At 41.5% G+C, this 27,445-nt stretch overlaps 1 protein-coding gene across 1 annotated transcript in view; it reads right to left on the bottom strand.

Annotated features, from left to right (window-relative positions):
• The window catches only part of LOC112229308 (thrombospondin type-1 domain-containing protein 7A-like), a 190,064-nt gene that overhangs the window by 47,101 nt on the left and 115,518 nt on the right, over nucleotides 1-27,445 (bottom strand). Inside the window, exons 7-18 of the mRNA XM_042319532.1 lie at nucleotides 21,923-22,117; nucleotides 18,427-18,673; nucleotides 16,862-16,977; nucleotides 14,799-14,931; nucleotides 14,327-14,430; nucleotides 12,755-12,949; nucleotides 11,671-11,937; nucleotides 6,648-6,826; nucleotides 5,947-5,952; nucleotides 5,580-5,713; nucleotides 5,197-5,350; nucleotides 10-151 (exon numbers count right to left, since the gene is read on the bottom strand). Coding sequence (XP_042175466.1) covers nucleotides 10-151; nucleotides 5,197-5,350; nucleotides 5,580-5,713; nucleotides 5,947-5,952; nucleotides 6,648-6,826; nucleotides 11,671-11,937; nucleotides 12,755-12,949; nucleotides 14,327-14,430; nucleotides 14,799-14,931; nucleotides 16,862-16,977; nucleotides 18,427-18,673; nucleotides 21,923-22,117 — 1,872 coding nt within the window. The remainder of the gene's footprint in view (nucleotides 1-9; nucleotides 152-5,196; nucleotides 5,351-5,579; nucleotides 5,714-5,946; nucleotides 5,953-6,647; nucleotides 6,827-11,670; nucleotides 11,938-12,754; nucleotides 12,950-14,326; nucleotides 14,431-14,798; nucleotides 14,932-16,861; nucleotides 16,978-18,426; nucleotides 18,674-21,922; nucleotides 22,118-27,445) is intronic.

Here is a 27,445-nt window from a genome sequence, read left to right as displayed (position 1 = left end):
TTGCCTTACCGGTGATGTTATAGGAGTAGTGATAGCAGTTGCTGTTGAGGCTGCAGGGCTGGGTCTCTGTGGTGTTGGGGCACAGCTTTCCCTCTCCAGGTTGACGAACGGGGTATGCTGTCCTATCCCGAGTGCTGATTTTGTTGCATGGCTTAAATCAGAGAAGAAGTCAATCAATTAATCAAACAGATTCATTTAAGAAGCCCTTTCTACATCAGTCGTCGTCACAAAATGATTTTACAATAACCTGGCCTAGACCTAAAGCAAGTCAGGAAATCCGCTTTCAGTTTGACGTTTGATGCGAACCAAATATGAAACCCTGTAAAAGTGAATTTACCACTTTCCAACCAGCAAATTGAAAAAGGTTTTCCATGAATATATATTTTCCCCTACATTACCCTCTGTCTATTTCCACCTCTGTCTATTTTCCCCAACCAACCCCTACAAGATAAATTGGTTTATTCAGGTGTTTTCAGACCATTTCTATTTGGAGTGCTGTCTTCCCCTGCTTATAAAGCCACATATTCCATATCCATGATCATTAACCTGGGAAAGGCAATGGCAGGGCACATGACACGGTTGACCCCTCTTCCCACTAGAGGTTCACCACGGGCACACACACACACACACACACACACACACACACACACACACACACACACACACACACACACACACACACACACACACACACACACACACACACACACACACACGTTCACACTTTCATGCACATTTCACAGACACACATTTCCACAGCACTCTCCCATACACACACGCTCCCACACACACACACACACACACACACGCTCACACTTTCATGCACGTTTCACAGACACACATTTCCACAGCACTCTCCCATACACACACGCTCCCACACACGCACACGCGCACACACACACAGGTCCCCCCCTTCCACCAGAGATATTCCAATAATACCTTGGTCACAGCATGCTATTTAGAGCTGCATGAGATCATCTTCCCTGCTGAAAGTCATCCACCCTCTCTCTTTCCCTCCATTCATTTCAAAGGAAAAATCCTAGCTATTCTCCCACCAGATAATAACACATACTGAATAGCCAGCACTTAAATTGGTGCAAGCCTTGCCGGAGCACCACACTCAATTGGTGAGAGCCCAGTAAGAACATAACACATACCAAATGGACATCACCTAAATGAGTAAGAGCCTTGCTGGAGAATCACACTTATCAAATTACATCATTCTAAACTGGTGAGAGCCCAACAGGAGAATCACACTTATCAAATGACATCATTCTAAACTGGTGAGAGCCCAACAGGGGAATCACACTTACCAATGACATCATTCTAAACTGGTGAGAACTCAACAGGAGAATCACACTTACCAATGACATCATTCTAAACTGGTGAGAGCCCAACAGGAGAATCACACTTACCAATGACATCATTCTAAACTGGTGAGAGCCCAACAGGAGAATCACACTTACCAATGACATCATTCTAAACTGGTGAGAGCCCAACAGGAGAATCACACTTACCAATGACATCATTCTAAACTGGTGAGAGCCCAACAGGAGAATCACACTTACCAATGACATCATTCTAAACTGGTGAGAGCCCAACAGGAGAATCACACTTATCAATGACATCATTCTAAACTGGTGAGAGCCCAACAGGGGAATCACACTTATCAATGACATCATTCTAAACTGGTGAGAGCCCAACAGGAGAATCACACTTACCAATGACATCATTCTAAACTGGTGAGAGCCCAACAGGAGAATCACACTTACCAATGACATCATTCTAAACTGGTGAGAGCCCAACAGGAGAATCACACTTATCAATGACATCATTCTAAACTGGTGAGAGCCCAACAGGGGAATCACACTTATCAATGACATCATTCTAAACTGGTGAGAGCCCAACAGGGGAATCACACTTACCAAATTGCCATCGTTTACAGTTTTTTTTTGTTACAATCGCTAGGACCCATTCCTCAATACTTAGGTCACTTTTTCAAAACTCTTCACACAGTGAGCACAACAGCAGTCTATGTGGGCTAAACTGTGGTTCATTTTTCATTTCTTTGGCACAAAATGCATTCAATGACTACATCTTTCAAATTTCATTTTTTATTTTATTTTTTATTTCACCTTTATTTAACCAGGTAGGCTAGTTGAGAACAAGTTCCCATTTACAACTGCGACCTGGCCAAGATAAAGCATAGCAGTGTGAGCAGACAACACAGAGTTACACATGGAATAAACAATTAACAAGTCAATAACACAGTAGAAAACAAAGGGGGAGTCTATATACAATGTGTGCAAAAGGCATGAGGAGGTAGACGAATAGTTACAATTTTGCAGATTAACACTGGAGTGATAAATGATCAGATGGTCATGTACAGGTAGAGATATTGGTGTGCAAAAGAGCAGAAAAGTAAATAAATAAAAACAGTATGGGGATGAGGTAGGTGAAAATGGGTGGGCTATTTACCAATAGACTATGTACAGCTGCAGCGATCGGTTAGCTGCTCAGATAGCTGATGTTTAAAGTTGGTGAGGGAGATAAAAGTCTCCAACTTCAGCGATTTTTGCAATTCGTTCCAGTCACAGGCAGCAGAGTACTGGAACGAAAGGCGGCCAAATGAGGTGTTCTTTAGTTCTTTTCTCACTCAGACACAACCATACATACTCTTTTCAAAACTGTTAAACTTAAGTTCAAAACCTAACATAACACAAAATTGAAAAAGACAACAATTAGGTACATTTATACAGCAATACCTTATTAAAATATACTCCAAATCTAAAAAATGAAATACTATCAAAACAATTAGAGCAACTGAGGCTGATTCCCATTGTAGTTGAACACCTACCTAGGTGTTAGTCTTTCAATTTCATTACCATCTATACAAAAGGGGATATTTTAGGAATAATGCTGTATTGTAATTTTAACATGGACCCAGACAGTGATAGAGAAGTGGTTGACAGTGGAAGAAGAGTGGCTGGGAGGGGGGGAGGAGTACGTATGCGTGGTGGAAGAAGACTGAGAGGAAGATCAAGAGCTGTAGTCTCAGATGAGATTATGGCTACTATAAGTGATCATGGAATAAATCATGGTCTATCAATGAGAGAGGCTGGTCTGAGAGTGCAGCCAAATCTGCAAATCTTTCCGGCAAAACAACAGTTAAGATGTGCATTCTGCAAGGGCATCTGACTGAACTACACATTACAGAAGTAAATTGAGCAAAGTCTCCAAACCCACTTATGTGTCATTGTTTTTGTATTTCTGCTTAGAACCCAACGGTTACCTCTCACAGAGGTAGGATTTTCACTGCAATCGTTGATATGGTCATCAGAAACAATGTCATAAAACTCACAGAGATTCGGAACAGAGCGTTGGCAGACAACATTACATTTGGAAATATTCACAATGTAAGCATAACAACTATTTCTAGTCCTGAAACAACATCAAGTCAGGATGAAGCAGTTGTACACTGTCCCCTTTGAGAGGAACTCTGAACGAGTCAAGCAACTCAGGAACAAATATGTCCAGGTAAGATGAGTATAAAATACAGAACTGGTTTTGAACAAAACCGAACAGAGCAGAGGCACACCATGGCATGTTTTTAGGCATAATGTAAACAACCGTAATAGCCTAACTCTTATGTTGCCTTGTGGATTTATTTGAGAGAGTCATGGAGATTGAAGCCAGGCAAACACCCCACATATTCATCTTTGTAGATGAGGCTGGTTTCAACTTGGCCAAAACACAGTGGTGAGGAAAGAATGTGATTGGGAAAAGAGCCACAGTGGATGTCCCAGGCCAGAGGGGTGACAATATCACAATGTGTGCAGCAATATCCTCTGGTGGATTGTTGTTACACAAACCGCTAATTGGGTCATACAACATCGAGCATCTCATTTCATTCCTGCATGACCTCTATGGAAGGTTGTGCCAGGTGAGGAAAGGGTTGCAGTGAGGCGAAATCGGCCAACATTTGTAATTGTATGGGACAATGTAACATTTCACCACTCCTGCAGTCACAGAGTGGTTTGCAGCCCATCCCAGGATGGTATCACTTCTCCTCCCACCTTACTCTCCATTCCTCAACCCCATAGAGAAATGATTTTCCTTATGGAGGTGGAAGGTTTATGACCACCATCCACATAATCAAATGTCCCTCCTGGACGCAATGAATGCTGGATGCCTGGACATATCTGCAGAAGATTGCCAGGGATGGACCAGGCATGCCAAAATATTATTTCCCAGGTGTATTGCCCAAGATGACGTAAGATGGTGTGGATGAGAACCTGTGGCCAAATGCAGAAGACATAGTTGACTAGCATTGCTACGGTATCTGTGTCGGTAGATGGTGTGTATACAAAGTCTTGTATTTTGGAATCACTCAATGTCAAAAAATGACATAAAACATATTGATGCATATAGTATCATGTCTGATTCATTCCTGTAACATTTACTGCAGTGGATTCTAAACAGTAGAGAGGTGTCATTCTTGTTGTGTAAAGACATTTTACAAAAGAAAACATTGTGTAATTCTACCTGTTGTTAGTGTTTTTTAGATAATTTTTTTTTATGAGTGACAAAGTGTGCTTGTTGGGTAACAACCTTTGCTTGTATTATGGAAAAATGTGTTGATTTGAGACATGTATGAAATGTTTTGGTAGTTGTAGTGCATTTTAGATGTGAAATGCTGTGCCAAGCTGAAAGTTGGTTAGGAGAACTGTGTGAAGAGATTTGAAGAATTGAACTAGGTAATTGAGAAATGGGTCCTGGCGAATGTAAAAAACTGTAAATTGGTGCAAACCCGAAGTGAAAGTTGCTGACAAGAGCTCTGCTGTGAATGACATTTCTGAACATGGGAATATGGCTGAAACAGGTTCAATAGAAAGTGGAGACTTGGCATGATTGGCCAGTTATTATATGTTAAGGTGTGAGACAGAGATCCACGGTGAGTAGCACAACAGGTATTTCAGGTAATAGTTAACCCTTTAAGCAGTCTACGCTTGTTTTGAGTGTATTCAGCACCACAGCCTCAGAATATAACAGATTAGAATAGTCCTGCACTGGTCCACCTACTGAGATGGACTTTACTTTGCTCCTAACCAAACCCAGAAAACACAAAATATCGGAAATATTGCAAAGGGATAAAATAGGTGCTAAAACAACAAGGTTGTCAGCATCTGTCCATACCAGTGAGCAGCTGCTCCAGGCCCCCCAGTCAGACAGGACACAGTCCTCAGGGCAGGGCAGCTGGCGGTCTCTGGCCCCAAGAGGCATCTCCTCTGGGTCACACAGGTAATCCTCCACAGGGTCCGACGGCCCATTGATAGTGTTTTGCATACACCTGGACAGAGGGGGGACTATAGGTTAGCAATACTGATACAATTATCGTTGGTTTTTGTAGAGGAGATGAAGGCGAGATGAAGGCAGGAATCACCTTGAATTAAATGAAGCTAAGAAAACGTCACAGAACAGGGTTAGTTGGAAAGACTGTCGCGGTCCTTCAGTCCACTAGGAGCTGAAATGAATAAGTCAAATAGGCTGTTGTACCTATAAGAGCTGATCATCCGTACCTGACCTTTCTGGTCTGCACTCCTTCTCCACAGTTCTCCTTCAGGTCCACGTTGCTGACCTTCCAGACACTCCAGGGTTCAGCCACCCACACATACTGACCACAGTCACTGAGACAGGGCACCACCTCATACACCTTGTGAGAGACCACTACACAGTTAGCCACCCACAGTCACACCACCATCCATCCCATAGCAAAAATGCACATATGTTAACACATTTGTATATGATGAAATAGTATAGAGCAGGTTTGTGCTAGCGCAAAACTCATTCATTACATTTACTCCCACACTATTATCCATCCCATGGCAAGAAGAAATACATTGATCTGTACAAAAACACTATAAAAGGCAGTGACAAGACACTCACCTGAGCCTGTGGATGGGGTCAGTTCATACACCAAGGAAAAGAAGAAAATAATAGCGGGGAAACAGACAGTGAGTGTTTAAATATAGGATTATTAGAATGCAGAACACCATGTTCCCTTGTTTCTCTGTAGGAGCATAGAGTTCACAGTTCCTTCCCCTTCCTTAATCTTACAGGTAGCCAAGCAGTTAGAGTGTTGGGCCAGTAACTGAAAGGTATCTGGTTCGAAGTCCTAAGCTGACAATGTGCAAAAATCTGCCGATGTGCTCTTGAGCAAGGCACTTAACCTTCAATGCTCCTGTAAGCTAAATGACTAAAATGTAAATGTGTACAAGCCCTAACTCAGCTAATGAAGGAAACACTGAAAGATGTCCACTCTGGCTTCATTAAAAAATTAACACTGTTATGGTTCCTTTAATCTAATGCATTAAATCATAATCAAAGTATTTTATTTAAACATTAAAACAAGCCAGAGACCTCTACCCTCGACCATGTTCTAGTCTTGCCCAGAAACAACCCTTATCCGTTATCCTCTACCCCCAAGAGACTAGACACTAAGTTGTGGAGATCTGAGTAGAGTTTATCAATTTAAGCAATATGAAAAAAATCTGTCCAATCCTCTCAGATCTCTACAAGTGTCTTTGGGGTAAGGGCTAGTGGTTGTTTCTAGACAGGGCCAAGAGTGATGAATGTCCCCCACTCACCTGGTTGACATGGTCCAGTTTGGGGCACGGTCGACCACCGTTGTAAGGCTTCTCCCTCAGCCACTTGGAACGCACTTTGACCCCACTGCCGCAGGACTTGCTGCATCGTGACCAGTTTGACCACTCACTGAGCTTGCAGTCAGACGGACAGGGGATGATGCAAGCCTCCTCAATATACCCTGAAACCACAGAGACAACTAGGATTCAGTATAGTTTCATCATCTGGCAGTATCTGTATCCGTTTACACAGCTGTTGATGCAGCAAGCTAAATCCAACATTCCTATTGATACGGATGAAAAGCCACAGAGAGGATTATAAAGAACTGAGATGGCAGCGCTGTGCAACAAACAGCATTATTACACTGTTTACTGTAGCTTGGCAAATGCAATGGAACAAGAGGGCAGCAGCCTGTTGTGCGATTTAGAAGACTGTTGTTTTTCTGGGCAAGTGAGTCAGAGAGAGTGAGAGAGAAAGAACAAGTGAGAGAGCAAGTGAGAGAGAAAGAAACTGAGGCAGAGAGAGCAAGAGAAAGAGAGAGAGAGAGAAATGGAGGGAGAGAGAGAGATGGAGGACAGGAGAGAGAGAGAGGTCATGATTTTGGGAGTTTTGGCAGGAGTGCTTCTCTCTCTGCTTGTTATTTATTTTTATCTGGGCAAAAAGGGTGGATTACTGAGCCTCATGTGTCCACTGAAAGAGCAGGGAGGTCAGAGGTCTTAGCTGTTTTGAGTGTTATTACTACTGCTACTGGAGCAAGGTCACAAGTTGTGACTCAAAACACAGGAACCTGTGTGGATCCTCAGCAGTGGAAATACATTAGCATACTGCGAATTAGGAATTTTAGAGTGCATTCTTTTGTTCTTAGACTATTTTACATCTAGTAAATGTATGTTTGTGAACTTGCTGAAGTAAGATAAGATCAGAAGAACAAACACAGTGTTGTCTATTTTCCCTCTAGGACATTTAAAAAAAACTAAGACTAACAGCGTTATTAGAGGGATATTTTTTGTTGCCCAAATTGATTACCCCCTAATCCAGTTGTATTTGGGCTTTTTCCTTTACATTTTAAGGAAGTCACCTGGTTACTATTCCTAAAAGACACACAAAAACAACTATTTGGAAACAACTAGTTAACCAAAATGAAAAGACAAATCAAATCAATCCAATTCCTGAGGAACTGACCTGTGTAAGTTACAGACACTCTTATGATACAGTAACACTACTACAGATACACTGCATATTTTGTTTAGTTTTTTTGTGGTTCTATATAGAGCCATTTTGAAACAAGCTATTGAACCCTTTCGGTTCTATACAGCACCATTTTTTTCCAACAGTATACTGTAGCAGAGAAGCTACTGTAAGACAGACAATCACTCTATATTGTTAGTGGCCGCCCCACTACTGTCATGCCACTGGCAATAAGAGTCTGCCTGTTGGTCACTGCTTCTCAGAACCTGCTATCTCACTCACACTAATACCCGGCCATCACGCCAGAATACACCCATTGATCACTCACTGTCAACCTTTCCAGCCATCCTCGTTTTCTGTTTTAACATGGAACCATCTTGCCAAGCCCACGTAAAGCAGGGAATCAAATTGTCACTATAGTACTGTTTACAGACAGACTGTATGGTATGTTGTCTGTAAAAGAAAACAGGCAATGTTTTTTAGAACCCAATTCATACAGTCCCATTTTTTGCCACGTTCTTGCTGGGGTAAGCCTTTTATATCTCCAGTGCACATGCCGGCAATCCATTAAATATACACATCACAAACAAATCCACTATTAATAGTTTGTAGGCAGGTCCTAAGAAACATACGACTAATAAAATAAAAGAATGGCATATTTTGAGTTTAAACTCAATAGTTATTTTGTTCATTAAACAGACAAGACACGCTTAGGCTATCATGATTACAGTCAACACGCATATATTTTATAGCAGGCTAAGAATATAATGAAATATAACAGAATAAATACCCCCCCAAAATTTCCCACACAATTTACGCCATGGCAGCATGTGGAACTGCTGTCATTTAAAAAAGTGATATTTTGAAACAGAGCCCAAGGCAAGCCCATGATTTTTTAATCCACGTTTTATCTCTATAACTTCACTTTGTTACAGAGCAGGCATAGGGTCTTACATTGAAAGTATACCACCCTGCATCCCACCGCTGGCTTGCTACTGAAGCTAAGCAGGGTCAGTCCTGGTTAGTCCCTGGATGGGAGACCAGATGCTGCTGGGAGCATTGTTGGAGGGCCAGCAGGAGGCATTATTTTCCTCAGTTATTGGGTACCGTCTTTGGATAGAACGGTAAAAAGGTGTCCTGACTCCCATGGCACTTATCATAAGAGTAGTGGTGTTAACCCCGGTGTCCTGGCTAAATTACCAATCTGGCCCTCATGTGATCATCCCCAGCTACCAATTGGCTCATTCATTCACCTTCCCCTCCCTTGTAACTATTCCCTAGGTCGTTCCTGTAAATAAAAATGTGCTTTCAGTCAACTTACACGGTAAAATAAGGGTTAAATAAAAAAAATCATGATTCCAATAGTAAATAACAGCAATCTATACTTATCAAAGCATGCGAGTCTCGTCATCGAGCAAAATAACAGGCCTTCCCTTGATTGGCTACATTACTGCATGCTAAATGTTTCTGATCATGACTAGTTCAGATCGTGTAAATAAAAGTTTAGGCTTTGATGTTGGCAACACCTTTCAGATATAGAAAAAGGTGGAAAAAAGTTGGCAAGATGCTAATGTTGGCCGAAAAACTTATTGATTTGAAAAGTGTATACAATGGCTTGTGAAAGTATTCACCCCCTTTGGCATTTTTCCTATTTTGTTGCCTTACAACCTGGAATTAAAATAGATTTTGGGATGGGTTGTATCATTTGATTTACACAACATGCCTACCACTATGAAGATGCAAAATATGTTTTATTGTGAAACAAACAAGAAAAAAGACAAAAAAACATGAGCGTGCATAACTATTCAGGGGATGGGGATGTTGTTCTCGGGATGATGAGAGGTGTTGGGTTTGAGCCAGATGTAGTGTTTTCCTTGATGGCCAAAAAGATACATTTTAGTCTCATCTGACCAGAGTACCTTCTTCCATATGTTTGGGGAGTCTCCCACATGCCTTTGGCCCGAACACCAAACGCGTTTGCTTAATTTTTTTCTGGCCACTCTTCCGTAAAGCCCAGCTCTGTGGAGTGTACGGCTTAAAGTGGTCCTTTGGACAGATACTCCAATCTCTAACTGTGAGGCTCTGCAGCTCCTTCAGGGTTATCTTTGGTCTCTTTGTTGCCTCTATGATTAATGCCCTCCTTGCCTGAGTTTTGGTGGGTGGCCCTCACATGGCAGGTTTGTTGTGGCACCATATTCTTTCCATGTTTTAATAATGGATTTAATAGTGCTCCGTGGAACTAATTATGTGACTTCTGAAGGTAATTGGTTGCACCAGATCTTATTTTGGGGCTTCATAGCAAAGAGGGTGAATACATATGCACGCACCACTTCTCCGTTTTTTATATTTTTTTCATTTCACTTCACCAATTTGGACTATTTTGTGTATGTCCATTACATGAAATCCAAATAAAAATCCATTTATATTACAGGTTGTAATGCAACAAAATAGGAAAAACACCAAGGGGATGAATACTTTTGCAAGGCACTGTAGGTAACCATATACCTTTTAATGTATTTGAATGTTTTTTAATATAACTTATTTTCCTTTTTTGTTTGTAATGATAATACAATAAATGATTATAAAAAATGTTATAATTTAATCCATAGCACGTGTGGGAGCCAATCAGGTAGGTTGGTTGTGGTGTTGGAGCAATAGAGCTACAATACCAGTGACTTGTGTATAGATATAGCACCATCCCTGATCTCCTATGGTTGCTTAAGCTGGGAAAAAAGGCACCGGAATCTTAGTGTGACGTCTAAGGCGCAGTGGTGTTGGAGAGCTACACATACAATAGCAATAGCCAGAGTACGGCAATAGCAATTGCTTGTGGCGTCTCATGACGTCAAAGTTCTACACCATCATCCACACCACAGGCCCCATACTGCAAGTGAAGCTATGACTCACAGGCATGGGCATGAGGCATGAGAACAAACACTTTGATAAAGAGCTGCGTCTTCCTCGGGTTACATGGACGACACGACAGCACTATGATTCCTACATTTCTTCTCTGCATCGGTTGGATGGCGATGCTGCTGTGTATCCCTGAATGCTAACACTTTGGGAAGAAAGCAGATCTGATGTTCTACGTCTGCATCACTTGCTGTTTGGGGTTTTAGGCTGGGTTTCTGTATAAGCACTTTGTGACATCTGCTGGTGTAAAAAGGGCTTTATAAATAAATGAGATTGATTGAAATGTGATTGATGTTCCCCTGACAGATTTGGGCTAGGGGGCAGAGCGACTGCATCCTGCATCCTCTCCGTTACCACATTGATTTCTTCTCTTTTGAATTTACAATCAAGGGATGCTGAAAAGGACAGTGAGATGAGAGAAACCGCACTAACCGTCTGACATCAAATTAGGTCGAATGGTGCCGAATCAATAGAACACGTATGTAAATGATCGACTAATTATTCTCTTGATGGAGAGAACAACGAAACAATGTTCTCTAAATGTATTCAATAAGAGGTTGTAACAAATTGATGAGAATTCCAAAGACCACAACCAAAGTGTTTCCAATTGCATTGTCTTGTATTTCTCTACACTGATCATTGTTGTTTTCTGGAACAGGAAGTGGCCCACTGTGTATGATGATGTCATATCACTGACCATGCCTTTCATTGGAAATTCAGACACCTTGTATGAATCACAGTGGCTATGTTTAATGCATACAACTTTAAGTGAGTTAATGAGAGATGGTAGAGGTTGACCCACCGTAGCTGTTGCACCATGACAAAGGTAGACTAAACAACATAACATCATCATACATAGCGAGGTGAATTACTGCTTATAGACATGAACAATCATAGGATGTTGGTGAGAAGTTTAGGACTCACCGTGGCTGTTGCACCGTGACGTCTCCACCAGCCTGTTGTCCTGGTCGTAACACACCATGGCCTGGTAGCGGTAGCCCTGGCCACACTCCTTGATGTCCCCCTGGACCTTCATGCCCGGCTGGCCCTCCACGCGCCCACCCTCAGGCAGGATGCAGTCCGACCAGTTCCCCATGGGCTGGGCGTTGTACTTGTTACAGGGGCAGTACTGGATCTCACTGAGAGGGTATACCTGGGTGTTCTTACACTGGTCTTGCTTTTTGCTCTTTCCTGGGAAGAGTGAAGGGAGGAAGGGAGGACAGGCAATCAATAAAAACTGATATGCAGTCGGCCTATGTCTAAATCACAGCTGCCGGAGAACAGCACATACCGACTGGTGACTGGTAAGAGCCCAGAATGAGGTCATTCCGCATTGGCTGCCAAATATTCAGGCCAGAATTGAAATTAACGTTTTAAAAAGCCGGTATCCTGGATCCAGATTAAGGATAGAGATGATCATATATCTTTTTACTCTATCTCCACTATCTTGGACCAGGTGAAAACGCAACGTGAACATATTTGGTTGGACCATGTGAAAATATTTGTTTGTTTTGATAAGAGTCACTTCTAGCAACATGAGCTTATCCTGAAGAATCTGAAGAATCCCAGGGTCCTATAGACTTATCCTATATAATCCTGTAGGCTATACATTCAACTGATCTCAAGGCATACCATGGAGGGCACTTACCATGGAGTGTCACAAATGAGATTTGTGACACCGGCATCCGACTAAGCAGTGATATTGTCTCACACGCTCTGGAAACGTAACATCAAAGTCATGTCAAGTACTTAAGTCTCTTTAGGTAGAAAGCTGCTCAGAGCTACAGGATCAGATGAAATAGGATCTAACCCTCATACTAACCTTAACCATTAAGGGGATGAAAGAAACTCAAATATGTGAGCCTGTATCAGTATTTAGAGATGACTTCTACTGTACTTGCAAGCTGTGACCAAATACAGACTCCAGTCACATTATGTCCCTCCAGAGACAAAGAGGACTAAGTTAGTTAGTTTACTGTACTTGTACGACCTACTCCAGTCCACTCACCCACTAGCATCCTCTTGCGGGTCTTGACGCCCACACAGTCCTGTGTACAGGAAGAGAACTTAGACCAGGTGGTTAGCTGGCAGTCGTCCTGGCATGGGAGCTGGCAGGGCTGGGTTAGAGAGGGCATGGAGCTGGCAAACTTCAGACATGCTCCCATGTCCGCTTGACCCCCGTCTTGCTTCCGGCATGAGACAGCTATAGAAAGACAGAAAGACAGAAAGACAGAAAGAAAGAAAGAAAGAAAGAAAGAAAGAAAGAAAGAAAGAAAGAAAGAAAGAAAGAAAGAAAGAAAGAAAGAAAGAAAGAAAGAAAGAAAGGAGAATGATGTGGTGGTGGAGGTTGGGATGGTGTGAGGCAGGAAGCTTTGGTACACGTTGGCCACTTTTTATTGCTGGCCCAATCTCATTTGGCTAATGCACTCTGGCTGCATTTGGAGGTAAACACGACAGTCCCATCACAGGTGATCAAGACCTGAAAGTGTTTTAAGTGATGATTAACCTACAGTACTGTCACTGTGGGATCTGGAAGGACTCATTGCTAGGTGGTGTGACTAACTACATTGCATTCCAAATTGCACCCTATTTCCTGTAGTGATCTAGTCCAAATTAGTGCACAACGTAGGGAATAGGGTTCAACTTCATGCGCACTCTCTGTCTCTGGTTCTCTCAGTTAGAAACACACACAGAGGTGAGAACAAGGGTAAGTGATGAAACTGAACATAGTGTAATGTCTATTGACTTTCCCACCCAAACAGACCAGATAGCATTGAGTGAGGAGGAGTAAGAGCTCTGTATTGAATTGTCTCTCCACCTGCGTCAATTTCTACACATATACCATTACAGGTAATGGGGCCTAATGTGGAGTGTGAAGACAAAGGTTGAAAAGTGCTCATCATCTGATCAGATAATGGCCTTCTACCATCTTCAAGATGCTAATAGAGGTCTGGTGCAAGGAGTGGAAGAGGAACTTTCTGCCTTCAATTCACTGACTGTCGCCATTTTGTAAATTGAAGTCAGATAGATGCATTGTTGCCACGCTATGTGAAGCTCAACACAAAGCAATCCACCGGAATGGACATTTTGTGTTTGAACCTTAATGTAAATAATCCACGCCTGGTACTGCTATAGGGAAGAGGTTTGGATAGAGGTTATTTACCCTTCACATCCTCCTCTGAGTCCCAGTGTAACATCTAGAAGGAGATGAAAGATGCATGCCACCCAAGGCGTTACTGTGATGTCTCACTTCCCTCTCACACGCTCTTTCAGGGAGTCGGACGGATACACTTGATCCCATCAACAATCCCACACACTTCCTCAGTCACATGCATAGTACCATGCACGTTAAAGGCAAGGTAAATCAAGCGCAACTCTAATATTTGAAAGTATTTGAAAGACTGTATGAATGTGACCAAGTCAGAACCCTTAGAAGTGTCTGTATCTACCTGTATCCAATAGTTACCAGATTATGGGTAGTCTCTCGTGTCTTTTCTACTATTTCCGTCAGTACAGATTTGAACACTACATCCCCAGAATCAAATGGAGTAGCTAGTGCATGCAATATTTTGTTGCTCACCTCTAGCCTGCAGCCCAGGCCCACAGGTCTCCACAGCTCCAGGACTGTCCTGACGCACGGACCAAGGAACCAACTGGCATCGCCGCCACTTGTGTGTCTTCCACCTGCAATACAAGAAACAGAACACAGCTCAGTCATCTTGAGAGTCAAAGTCTTGGTCTACACTCAGATAAAAAAGGGTCCCAAAGGGGTTCTTTGGCTGTCCCCATAGGATAACCATTTTTGGTTCAGGCATAAACTTTTTGGGTTTCATTTAAATTATCTGTGCAAAGAGTTATACATGGAACTCAAAAGGGTTCAACCTTGAAACAAAAATGATTCTTCAAATGGTTCTCCTATGGGGACAGTTGAATAACCATTTTAGGTTCCAGATAGCACCCTTTTCTCTAAGATAGTAGTTAACTTGACTCCTCTTTAGTCAAGAGAGACTACACAGTGAGTAGAGTGGTTTTGGATGCTGATGGAGCCTTACCTGTATCCCAGACAGACAGACGGCACCTCACAGTCTCTCTCCTGAGCCAACACCTCCGGACAGTCCTGTCCCCCATTGGCCGGCAGCTGGATGATGATGCGTTTCCTGTTCTGTTTCCTTTTCGTGTTGCCGCCTTATAAGAACCAATAGAAAAGTACTTTATTCACACACTGTCCCAATCAATAGACAGAGACAATAAAAGCAACACTCAAGCAACTTCCATTGGGCCTGGAAGTGCAAAATGATTATGATGAATGCCTGTTACGTACTTGAGTAATGCAAATCCCAGGTCCTTGAAAAGGTCCTTGTAAAACAAGTGTGTTTTGTTCGCTGTTGACTTTTAGCAGCTGTGTGTCATTAACCTTGCTCAACAATGAAACATAATGAAGGAGCACAGTTCCCAGCTCTCTAGTTTAGTGTTCTACAGCAGATCTGTACTTTCCTGACCAGTTCTGAGAGAAGGTAATGAAATCAAGCATGGGATATTGATTGATATGGGCTTCTCTTATGTGCTAGTGTCCACCCACCTCAGTGAGGTTATATTGTCTTTGCTACAGGAAGTTCACATGTGACTCACCACCTGGATTCGATATTATTAGAAATTAGATTTTTTTTTACAATGGTAAAAAGTAGAGACACAGAGCTACAAAATGGTATAACATACATGCATTTCTGAGGAACAATAGGAACGTAATTCTGCTTTGAAAGTTGATAAACTTGTAAACTCACTTTTGGGAAAAGGCTTTGAATGTTTTGGTACCTACTGGAGAAATCTCCTTTGTCTACACCCATTCAGCATTGTTCACACCCTCTTAAGCCAGCCCAACCCATCTCTTTAAGGATTATATGTGAGGTCGTATGCTAAACAGTGAGAAGTAAAGATTAAAAGTGGTGAAAGTAGTAGCCTACAATAAGGAAGAAATCCAGGTAAACAGAAAGTGTCCAGATAAAAATGTTGATAAAAAAACATTTTTTTCCATTCAAACGGCTCTCCTATGAAGTCGGGACTTCCGACATACACCTAGTTTCCTGGAACGGGTCACATATCTAGGCTATATACAGTACAGGCAGTAATCCATATCCCTATCAGGATCATATTACAATGGCCATATCCATGTTGCAATGTAGGATCCATAGAGATAGCTAGCTGCAGTAGATAGAGATAGATACTGTATTTATATGGTAGGATCTGTTCTCATTGGAGAAGGATAAATCCATGACCATATACTCATAGTAAAGCCAGATGACCTGTGTGCCAAATGTGAAATAATACCAGCAAGATTACTAGCAGAGAGATTAAAGGATAGAAGACTCGGAAAACAAGCCGAGGGACTGTTCTTTAGACTCTATAAAGTATTGCTTAGCAGATGTTTCTGTAGAGTATGTCAAGTATTTCATGAATATAACACTCACTCCTGAAATCACAGAAACATGTATCCTAACAAGTGTGTTCTAGCTCACAAAGAGGTTGTTGCAGTGTTGCAGCAAATTGCTTCATAAATGGCACAGCACTTTTTGCTGATTAGCTGCATTTGTACTAGTTCTTGATATAGAAAAATGTTGCCAAGCAACAATGCGCGTTCGTTGGTTCCTGTTATGGTTCTGACTTAGCTAATTGTTTTCTCGGCTCAAACTGAAACATATGATGAAGAGAAGAGTAACCATTCCATAACTGTGCAAGTGTTTTGTTTATCAGATTTGTCGGGCCTGTAGAAACCAGAAAGCTAACACTTAACGACAGACCCACTATTATTTAGCATTCTCTGTTGTACGGAATTCCTTCAAATGCTTTGAAGCGCGTGCTCATTTCAAAACCACAAGGCATAGGCTACATCTCTTGAGCATGTTTTTGCCATGGACAGACTGCTCTGTATCTGTGTGTACTGTAATCTATACTTGAGAATAATAGGCTGTACCTGCTTGGCATATTGTACATCTCTTGACATAGTTGCATTTTTGCCATAGACAACAAACAATATATGTGTGTACTTGAATGTGTTGTTCAGCTGTACATTGTTCTATATCTGTGTATTCTTGAGAAGTTTGAAAAAGCTAGTAGGTACCTGCTTTGCATATGGCAGGGCAGGCGCTCCAGTCGCTGTAGGGGGTGACGCTGCAGTCTCTTTTACATGGCAGGAGGCAAGGCCTGACTGTCTCAGGACGAATACTCTCCGGACACCTGAAATGACATGAAATCACATCATCTAGATCACGTGTCCAACTCCTCCCACGGCGGGCCGAGTGTCTGCGTGTTTTTGCTCCTCCCTTGTACTTGATTGATGAATTAAGGTCACTAATTAGTAAGGAACTCCCCTCACCTGGTTGTCTAAGTCTTAATTGAAAGGAAAACAACTAAAACCAGCCGACTCTAGGCCCTCCATGGAATGAGTTTGACTCCCCTGTGCTAGATGCATACGCACAGACACATGATAGAGCCAAAATAACCATACTGCGCTGTGTTCAGCTGAGACTGGGGTGCTTAAATGTGTCATAATCTAAATGTGTCGAGATGTGTGCATATACCGCTTCTGTTAACGAATGCATATTTGTCTGGTCAACATAATATCACCGCTTCCTCTATATATCAATACAGGATCATTGGTCGAAGGAATGCTGCAGGGATTCTCCCAGTATAGTGTGAATCATTGGTTTTAGGGCTGCAGATTGTGCCCCTACTGTACATTGCTTTGAATACCATATCCCCACTGTAACAGTGTTAACTTGTTCATGTTCTAAATGGTAATGAACACATTAGCATATCATACACGTTTCAGTCATGACATTATACGATTTCATTATTTGATATCACGGTATATTAGTATATTGTTTCAAACCTAGTGGGTGCGGTAAGTTATGTGTCATGTATTAAGTGATAGTAGTTCAGCAGCTGTAACGATGAGCAGCATTGTGTGCTAGTGTGAAGTGGTAGCTAGGTAAAATAAAACCCTGGATGAGAGAATCAGAAACTGCCGGAATAAAACTGTCCGAGGCTCATTTCCATACCCAGCATGGGATCTAGCCCATCCCCAGTCAGCCTAGTAGCTCCAGCTCATCCTGCCAGCATAATGCTTCTATTAAAGCTGAATAAATAAATAGATAATTCAATATAATTCATGTCCCTAAGATGCCCTAAGGGTGGTAGGGAGGGAGAACCCAGATGCTTTAGAACAAATGTCTGGAACCTAGGCAGAAACCTGTCAGGGAACCCATCAGCTCACAGCTATGCAGCCAGTCAGACAGTGGTAACAATAGGATTTTGTTCCTTCCATAGACAGATACTGGGACAAATTCTCTGTGCATTGGTGCTTTGATTTATGCTTAGCAAAGGCTTATTGAACCCTGCATACGTATTATGCCAAATCAGCATAAGCATAACCGTTCTACTCGCATTTACTTTCTGTAATTTGCTTGAACAAAAATATTCCTCTCTCACTTTACACAAATATTGTATTCATATACTACTTATGTTGGTATTCAGTTATCTTTTTGAAGGAAAAACTTTTACTCTTACAACTTTGGGTGCTTAAAAAGCGCTATATAAATACCATGTATTATTATTATTTTTACTTTGAAGGTGGAATTCTTACTTAGAAAAAATAAACTCTTATTTTGAAGGAGAGACTCTTACTTTTTGGGTGGCACCTGTCCCACATTGACCCGTACACAGATGACCTTCCGTGTCTGCATCCCCACAGAGCACGAGGAGTCCCCTCCCCCAACTCCGGCCCGAGCCCCTGTGGAGTTGGCAGAGGGGACCGAGGTGTCCTCGATACACTGTCCCCAGGGCCCTGTCTGCCAGTGGTACACAGTACAAGGGTGGTCGTTGCAGCTCCGCACCTCCTGGAGAGCACTGCTGTTGGGGCACTGGACCCCGCCTGTCAAATACACAACAACCAAATGATCAATCAATCAAACGTATCTATAAACCCCAACAGCAGTTGTCAAAAAGACCCCAAAGAGGAAGCAGAAGCACAAACACCACATTCAAATACAGGAGATACTAATGGGGATCCCTAATAAATACAAATACTCAGTTACATGAGTGTGGTTTGCCTTGATTCACTGGGAACAAGACAGCTCAGCCAATAGGGTTTATTTTCTAAGCTTCGTAAGTTGCACTGACTATTGAGCCTGAGCTGACAACGTTGTCATCTTATCATAACGAGAAAGTGAGTAAGTTAAGCTGTTTGTCTCTGATCATCCAAGCCTTCTCCACTTCCATTCAATTGATACATCTGTGTCTTGTGCTCTAAGGATTAACTTCTATTTTTGGTTCCACTCATTGAGTTAAAAACGTTACTACAGCAGTGTCAGAGCTAAATAAACCAATATTGTCCCTTGGGGGAAAGCAGTCATGGAGATGGAGACAACGGAGATGAGTTGACCCGGGGTCTGACAGTATCTTGGACACCAGGTGGACCACATGTGACCCCTTTTCCATCCCTACCACAGATCGTTGTCATGTGTGTGTTGTATCTGTGTGTGTGTGACCCTTAACCACCCCTCACCACGATGGGATGTCAAACATTAGCAGGCTCTGTCAAGCTGGGATACCAGGCCCCGAAGGGAAGGTCAACCATTGCCAATCAATGTGATCCAGTGGCCAATCAATGAGATCCGCCAGCCAATGAAAGAGAAGGACATAACCACCGCGAACTTCCATTCAATGCTGGAGAAGGACTGAGATCAGCCAATCATTGGTGGAGCAGGGGAAAACTGATGACGCTGACATAAGGAAATGCTTCTGTCTTCAAAAGCCACACAGTGAAGATATATAATTGACCTCTGTAGCCCCTTTGGGAGCATGTCCTTCAACGGGTCATTTCTAAAGGATGCTATTGACATTTTTCCTCCAAGAGACATTAGTTAGTCAGGTATGTTGTGCCATTGTTACTACTATGGTTAATGAATGACATTGTAAAGCTGTATTTGAAGGTTTCAGTGTTACTAATAAAACTATTGAACTCTGACTCAGTGTGGATTATTGAACATCTGTTTTGCTGGTAGTGCCATTATTCTCTTTACAAGTCTTGTAAAAGGTCTCTAACCATAAAAATCATGCAGAGGTTATATTATGTATTCTTACATCCTTTACAATAAAGTACCTCCTTTGCCTCCATGTTACGTTACAGAGCTCTTCGAGTCAAAGTCCCTATAACCTTTCACAACATGTAAAACAAGGCCAAGTCTCCCTACAGTTGTTATTAACAGAACTGTAGCTAGTGGGTCAAGCTACCTCGGCTAATCCTTTGTGATATTACGAGAGTGTCCTAACATGGCCTGTTGTAATTACTCTACGGGCTCAACCCCACTTCTCCCTGAGTTGCAACCCAGTTGTTAGTCATGTAAATACCTTACTCTGCATTTCTTAATCTGCGTCAGGACAAAATGAAAGTAAGCATACGCCTAATTAAAACACCTGGTTTTCTGAGCAGTCTTTCAAATGATTAGGACACGTACAGTAAACACCTTAATCGGTGTTCCAGCTGTGTATTTGATCTGCACATGAGCTAGCAGCAGCCGAGCGAGCCTCCCTCTTTAGCGCGAGTGAAGTGTGTTCGGAACAACTGAATGTATGCCTCATAAGAAGTAGTTTTCACATACATACTTTATATGTTCGTGCCCAGAATCAAATACATTTCCAAGAAATAACCTGGCAGCTGTGGTAGAACGTTTATTTTGATTGCCGATTTTCTGCATTTATCCGAGTGCCATCAGGTAGCCTGATTTCAGATGTGTCCATGTAAACAAGATTATTAGGGAAATTGTTCTTCTACCTAAGCATGTAAACATTTTAATCAAACTATTATATTAATCTGACTATCCACAATAATCACATTAACTATACTCATTGTCTTGCTATGGTCCAGTGGAGGATATCTACAAGAACTGTTAAAATCATAGCAGTACTATAAAATACACTACAACATGCTGATCTACTGCCAGGCAATCACACAGCCTAGAGTGGGTTGTATAGAGATGGGTTCTCAGGTCGTGACTGGCAGCTTAGACGGTAAGACTCTAACCCAGAGGCACTTGTTCCATTACTGACCAGACTCCCCCTTCCACACTTCCCTTCTCCTTAGGGTTTCAGCCTCCTCTCGTTAAGGTTTCAGATAGCACTTAACACGAAGGAATGTTCTTTACTAGCACTGCGCTGTTGAGGGTCAGTACAAGTTTTACATAGTACAAGCATAACATTATGCTGAGCAGGCAGTGAGGGGAAATAGATTGGTACGCAGGTAGCCATATATCGACTACATACATCGACTTATAACATCTACAGTGCTGAATAACTACATCTATGGGAACACATTCTAAGGGCATAAGAAATGATAGTACCGAAGAGTGCAGGAACCTTGGGCACCTGCGATAGACCTTAAAGGAAGGTAAACACAAAGTTGTTATGATTTCTTTGTAACCATCCACACATTTGTGAAAGGTGCCATAAATAATACTATGCACTAGGGCTCCAAGCACTTCACAACAACGCTCAGATTCTTTGAGCCTAAACATTGAAAATGTAGCTCTAGAGAGTTGTACAGCCATATATCCTACAGTATTCAAGCTTGTTATTCCTTGTGACTATGTCACACAACCTTACCCTGCATCACAGTAACCCAGGCTACAACCTGAGCAGTCGCTGTGGAGGAGGAACATACAGAATCATTTATACTATTTGGCTGTTGGAACATAGAAGAGAGGCAGAGAGAAGCAAAGACTGAGGGCATGGTGAAATGCTTGCTTCAGCAGCCTCATATGAGATACCAGATACTCTCCTGCATGCTGTGCAGACCTGGGATCAAATGGAGAAAATGTTATCTTTCCAATATTTTAGCTGCACATGATTGAGCTCATCTGGTGCAACAGAACCAATAGAAAAATGAAAACCCTGTCCAGCTGCATGCACTAGACAGGCTCTATCAATCATCAATGTACTTGAAAGAATTTGAACCCCGGTCTGATGCTGTGTGGCCTGGTCCCAGATCCATTAGTGCGGTCTTGCCAACTCCCATTGGTCAACTCCTATGTTTGGCATGACAACAACCATATGAGTCAGCTGTACTACACAGACAGGTCTGGGACCAGGTCTGATGCTGTGCGTTGTGTGATTGTAGTCTCACCTTCCCCAGCGCTGTAGGCCAGTACAGAGCGTGCTCTCATCTGCCTTCCCTCTGTGTTCTTCCCGGAGCAGGTGTGTGAGCACAGGGACCAGGTGGTCCAGGGACTGAGGACACAGTCCTTGGGGCAAGGCACCTCACAGATGACGGGCATGGGAAGGATGGCATCACGGCATAACTGGCGGTCCACATACTCACCTGGAGGCACAGGGAGACAGGAGACACAGTATGAGGCTAGCGGAGGATACTTAGAAGGTGAAGGTGTCCATATCTGTTACCTACACATACAATACAATATACAGTCCGTATCATGTGCCGATATCATCCACAAAATCACATTGCAAAATCAGATCTGGTGCATTTGTTCACCTAGACACCTAGCTCCCGAGTGGCGCAGCGGTCTAAGACACTGACCGCATTCGAGAGTCCTATAGGGCGGCGCACATTTGGCCCAGTGTCGTCCTGGTTAGGGGTTGGCTGGTGTAGGCCGTCATTGTAAATAATCATTTATTCTTAACTGACTTGCAGAGTAAATAAAGGTTCAATAAAAAGAAGACATAAAACCCAGATATTGGTTATGTAAGGAGAGAGGGAGTTTAACAGACAAACCTATAAGAGTACACAAACCACATTATACTTGTCCACATATTCACCAAGTCTGAAGGGAAAATACGCATGGGGTATTATGATAAATGTTTACACCATCATGAAAGATTGGTTCGCTTTCTCAGACAAACAAACAGGCAGACGACAGAGCCATTAGACATGAGGGAGGAAGCCGGGGGAATTAAAAACTTATTTCAAAACAAGAACATATGAATTAAAGTGAATATTTGCACCAATTTAAATTCAAATTCAGTCAGTGGGGCATTAAATCTTTTACTCATGACTTTGACAGCGTACATGGAATAAAAATGAGCTCATATCCAAATGACTGCATCTCTAATACATAAGCTAGCTGGATAAAACCTTGTGTATCACCAACTGTGTCACACAGACATTAAGACAACAGATACTGAATCATTGTCATCTTTTTTTTCTGACATTTTTTAAAAATGAACTCATCCACCAACCCCATCTTCAGAGGACAAATCTCTTTTTAGTTTTTTAAAAAGCTTTTCTGCTACATATTATACATACACATTTTACGTACACATTTTACGTACACATTTTACGTACACATTTTACATACATGGTACTTTTATATAAAGCAGTCACATTGCAATAATACATTACCAAACATCAGCTCTTTAATCCCGCCCCTCAGCCACTCTCAGACCACATCACCTATCACCATAGACCTCAGCTCTTTAATCCCACCCCTCAGCCACTCTCAGACCATCCCACCATTCACCATAGACCTCAGCTCTTTAATCCCACCCCTCAGCCACTCTCAGACCATCCCACCTATCACCATAGACCACCCTCGTTTGGTTTCCATGTAACATATTATATATATATACAGTGCCTTGCGAAAGTATTCGGCCCCCTTGAACTTTGCGACCTTTTGCCACATTTCAGGCTTCAAACATAAAGATATAAAACTGTATTTTTTTGTGAAGAATCAACAACAAGTGGGACACAATCATGAAGTGGAACGACATTTATTGGATATTTCAAACTTTTTTAACAAATTAAAAACTGAAACATTGGGCGTGCAAAATTATTCAGCCCCTTTACTTTCAGTGCAGCAAACTCTCTCCAGAAGTTCAGTGAGGATCTCTGAATGATCCAATGTTGACCTAAATGACTAATGATGATAAATACAATCCACCTGTGTGTAATCAAGTCTCCGTATAAATGCACCTGCACTGTGATAGTCTCAGAGGTCCGTTAAAAGCGCAGAGAGCATCATGAAGAACAAGGAACACACCAGGCAGGTCCGAGATACTGTTGTGAAGAAGTTTAAAGCCGGATTTGGATACAAAAAGATTTCCCAAGCTTTAAACATCCCAAGGAGCACTGTGCAAGCGATAATATTGAAATGGAAGGCGTATCAGACCACTGCAAATCTACCAAGACCTGGCCGTCCCTCTAAACTTTCAGCTCATACAAGGAGAAGACTGATCAGAGATGCAGCCAAGAGGCCCATGATCACTCTGGATGAACTGCAGAGATCTACAGCTGAGGTGGGAGGTTGTCCATAGGACAACAATCAGTCGTATATTGCACAAATCTGGCCTTTATGGAAGAGTGGCAAGAAGAAAGCCATTTCTTAAAGATATCCATAAAAAGTGTTGTTTAAAGTTTGCCACAAGCCACCTGGGAGACACACCAAACATGTGGAAGAAGGTGCTCTGGTCAGATGAAACCAAAATGGAACTTTTTGGCAACAATGCAAAACGTTATGTTTGGCGTAAAAGCAACACAGCTCATCACCCTGAACACACCATCCCCACTGTCAAACATGGTGGTGGCAGCATCATGGTTTGGGCCAGCTTTTCTTCAGCAGGGACAGGGAAGATGGTTAAAATTGATGGGAAGATGGATGGAGCCAAATACAGGACCATTCTGGAAGAAAACCTGATGGAGTCTGCAAAAGACCTGAGACTGGGACGGAGATTTGTCTTCCAACAAGACAATGATCCAAAACGTAAAGCAAAATCTACAATGGAATGGTTCAAAAATAAACATATCCAGGTGTTAGAATGGCCAAGTCAAAGTCCAGACCTGAATCCAATCGAGAATCTGTGGAAAGAACTGAGAACTGCTGTTCACAAATGCTCTCCATCCAACCTCACTGAGCTCGAGCTGTTTTGCAAGGAGGAATGGGAAAAAATTTCAGTCTCTCGATGTGCAAAACTGATAGAGACATACCCCAAGCGACTTACAGCTGTAATCGCAGCAAAAGGTGGCGCTACAAAGTATTAACTTAAGGGGGCTGAATAATTTTGCACACCCAATTTTTCAGTTTTTGATTTGTTAAAAAAGTTTGGAATATCCAATAAATGTCGTTCCACATCATGATTGTGTCCCACTTGTTGTTGATTCTTCACAAAAAAATACAGTTTATATCTTTATGTTTGAAGCCTGAAATGTGGCAAAAGGTCGCAAAGTTCAAGGGGGCCGAATACTTTCGCAAGGCACTGTAAGAGTGAAGATTTTAGTGGGTGGTTAAAAGCTTTCATATTGAATAATTTTAGCCCCAAAACTCATATTCATTACATAAATAGGCACGTTCAATTTTGTCTGGCTTAGGGTTCCAAAGAAAATGAAATATTTTTTACTCATATGATTTGAAAAACGAGTCGTAGCACGATTAGTAAATAAGTAAGTGAACTATAGTAGGACCAAATAGTTCATTTAATTTTAATCAATGTGATTTTTTCCATAAAAAGACAAGTATTTACCTCTCCATGGTTGCAGAATCTTATCTATTTTTGCTAACTTTCTATTGAAATTGATTGTGGTAAGTTCCTTTATATTTTCGATATGTGAATACCAAGAATGACTTTTCACCATCTGCCCATTTTATTGGTAAACTACAAGGTAGTGTAAACACTGTGTCTTTTAACGATCCAATACGTGATATGGTACACTTGTCATAATTAGGTTTTAGTCCAAAGAGGCTATAAAAACGATCAAGATCTTCAATGAGACTGTGCAGGAATCCAGATTGAGGATTTAAAGAAAAGTATTGAGTCATGGATCTACATTGATACTTTTGTTTTTATCCCCTGGATTTCTATCCCCTTGAAGTTCTTGTTGGATCTAATTTTATAGCTAGCGTTTCAATGGCCATAATAAATAGATATGGAGACAACGGACAGCCTTGTTTTACTCCTCTTAAAGCTCAATACTTTCTGAGAAGTAACCAGTATTTACTATTTTACATCTGGGGTTGCTGTACATAACTTTATCCCATTGTATAAGAGATTCACCGAAATTAAAGTAATCCAGGCATTTATATATAAATTCTAGTCATACTTTATCAAACGCCTTTTCAAAATCTGCTATGAAGACCAGGCTTGGTACTGTATCTTTGATGTTCAGTTGTTACAAGTAATTGCTGTATATTATCTCCAATATATCGTCATTGGAAAAAAACTGTCTGATCAGGATGAACAATATCTGGTAAAACCTTTTTTATTCTATGTTCATGCATTTTGCCAGGATTTTCGCTTCACGACAGTGAAGTATAAGAGGCCTCCAGATTTTTAAATGGACTGGATCTTTATACTTACCACCTGGGTCCTGTTTTAGTAGTAATACAATCAAACCTTCTTGTTGAGTACCTGAAAGTCTACAATTTGTATAAGAGTAATTAAAACATGATAATAATGGATCTTTGAGTACATCAAAAAAGGACTGAAATACTTCTACTGGTATACCATCAAGACGTGTTGTTTTTCCAGACTGAAAATATTTAATTGCCTCAAAAAGTTCCTCTTCTGTAAGTTGGCCTTCACACAGGTCTTTCTGTAAATGTGTATATTTTACATCATTATTATTATTATTAGGAAAGAAAGCTTTTTTCACAATTTTCCATCCAATTAGCTTTATTTTTATACATTACACTTGATCGTGCTTGAGTAAGTACCTCCAATTATTTTTGTTTTTCCTCTCACCTGTTTTGTTCCTCTATAGTACAGTTTCCATTACCATCTACCTGTGCTGTTAATTCCTCTATTTCCTTTATTAGTCTATTCTCTTTTGCCCTAAACTGATTTTGTTTTAATGATGAGCATTGTAGTGAATGGCCTCTAAAAGTACATGTAAAAACATCCAATACAATAAGGGGATCTGCTGTACCTGTGTGGTGCTGAAAAAAGTCCATTCTGAATTATTTATATACTAATGTCTTCGTTAAGAACATATTGTCATCCAAAAGGCTTTGATTAAATTTCCAATATCCCCGTCCACATGGAAATTCTGTAAGAGTTAAATGGAGGCCAATTCGATGGTGGTCCGATCGCATTTGTTCTCCTATTAAAACTTTTTAAAACTTTTGATGCCAGCAAGAATAAAACCAGGAAGTAGTCAAGACGGCTAGCTTGATTTAACCTCCTCCATGTATATCTCACTAGCTCAGGGTTTTCAGCCTCCATATAGCCACTAGTTCTAATGTATCCATGATATTTGTGATCTCCTTAAGTGCATGAGGGGGATAGTTTGTAGTGTGATTTCTTTTACGATCCATTGAGGTACTTAAAACCGTATTATAATCTCCCACCATAATAATAGATTCATTCGTTGCCGGTGAGCTCAATAGATTATTATATATATTTTAGAAGTGTGAATCATCATTATTTGGCCCATATAGATGAATTAGCCAGATGTGTTTTTTGATCCAATAGCATAATTAAAATAATCCATCTTCCTTGAGGATCTGTTTGCACAATCGATTAAAATGTGTATTAATGAGTATAATCACCCCTTTGTCATCTTTGCGGAGGTGGAATATTCTGTCCTTGATAAATGTCCCCACACGCACACACACACACACACGCACAGACACTCACACACACACGCACACGTACACACACACACACACACACACACACTCACACATCCCTGGATCATGAT

The sequence above is a fragment of the Oncorhynchus tshawytscha genome, unplaced genomic scaffold, assembly GCF_018296145.1.
Source record: "Oncorhynchus tshawytscha isolate Ot180627B unplaced genomic scaffold, Otsh_v2.0 Un_scaffold_1528_pilon_pilon, whole genome shotgun sequence".
Taxonomy (NCBI): domain Eukaryota; kingdom Metazoa; phylum Chordata; class Actinopteri; order Salmoniformes; family Salmonidae; genus Oncorhynchus; species Oncorhynchus tshawytscha.
The sequence above is the reverse complement of the archived record's forward strand: the minus strand, read 5'-3'. Positions and strand labels throughout refer to the sequence as shown.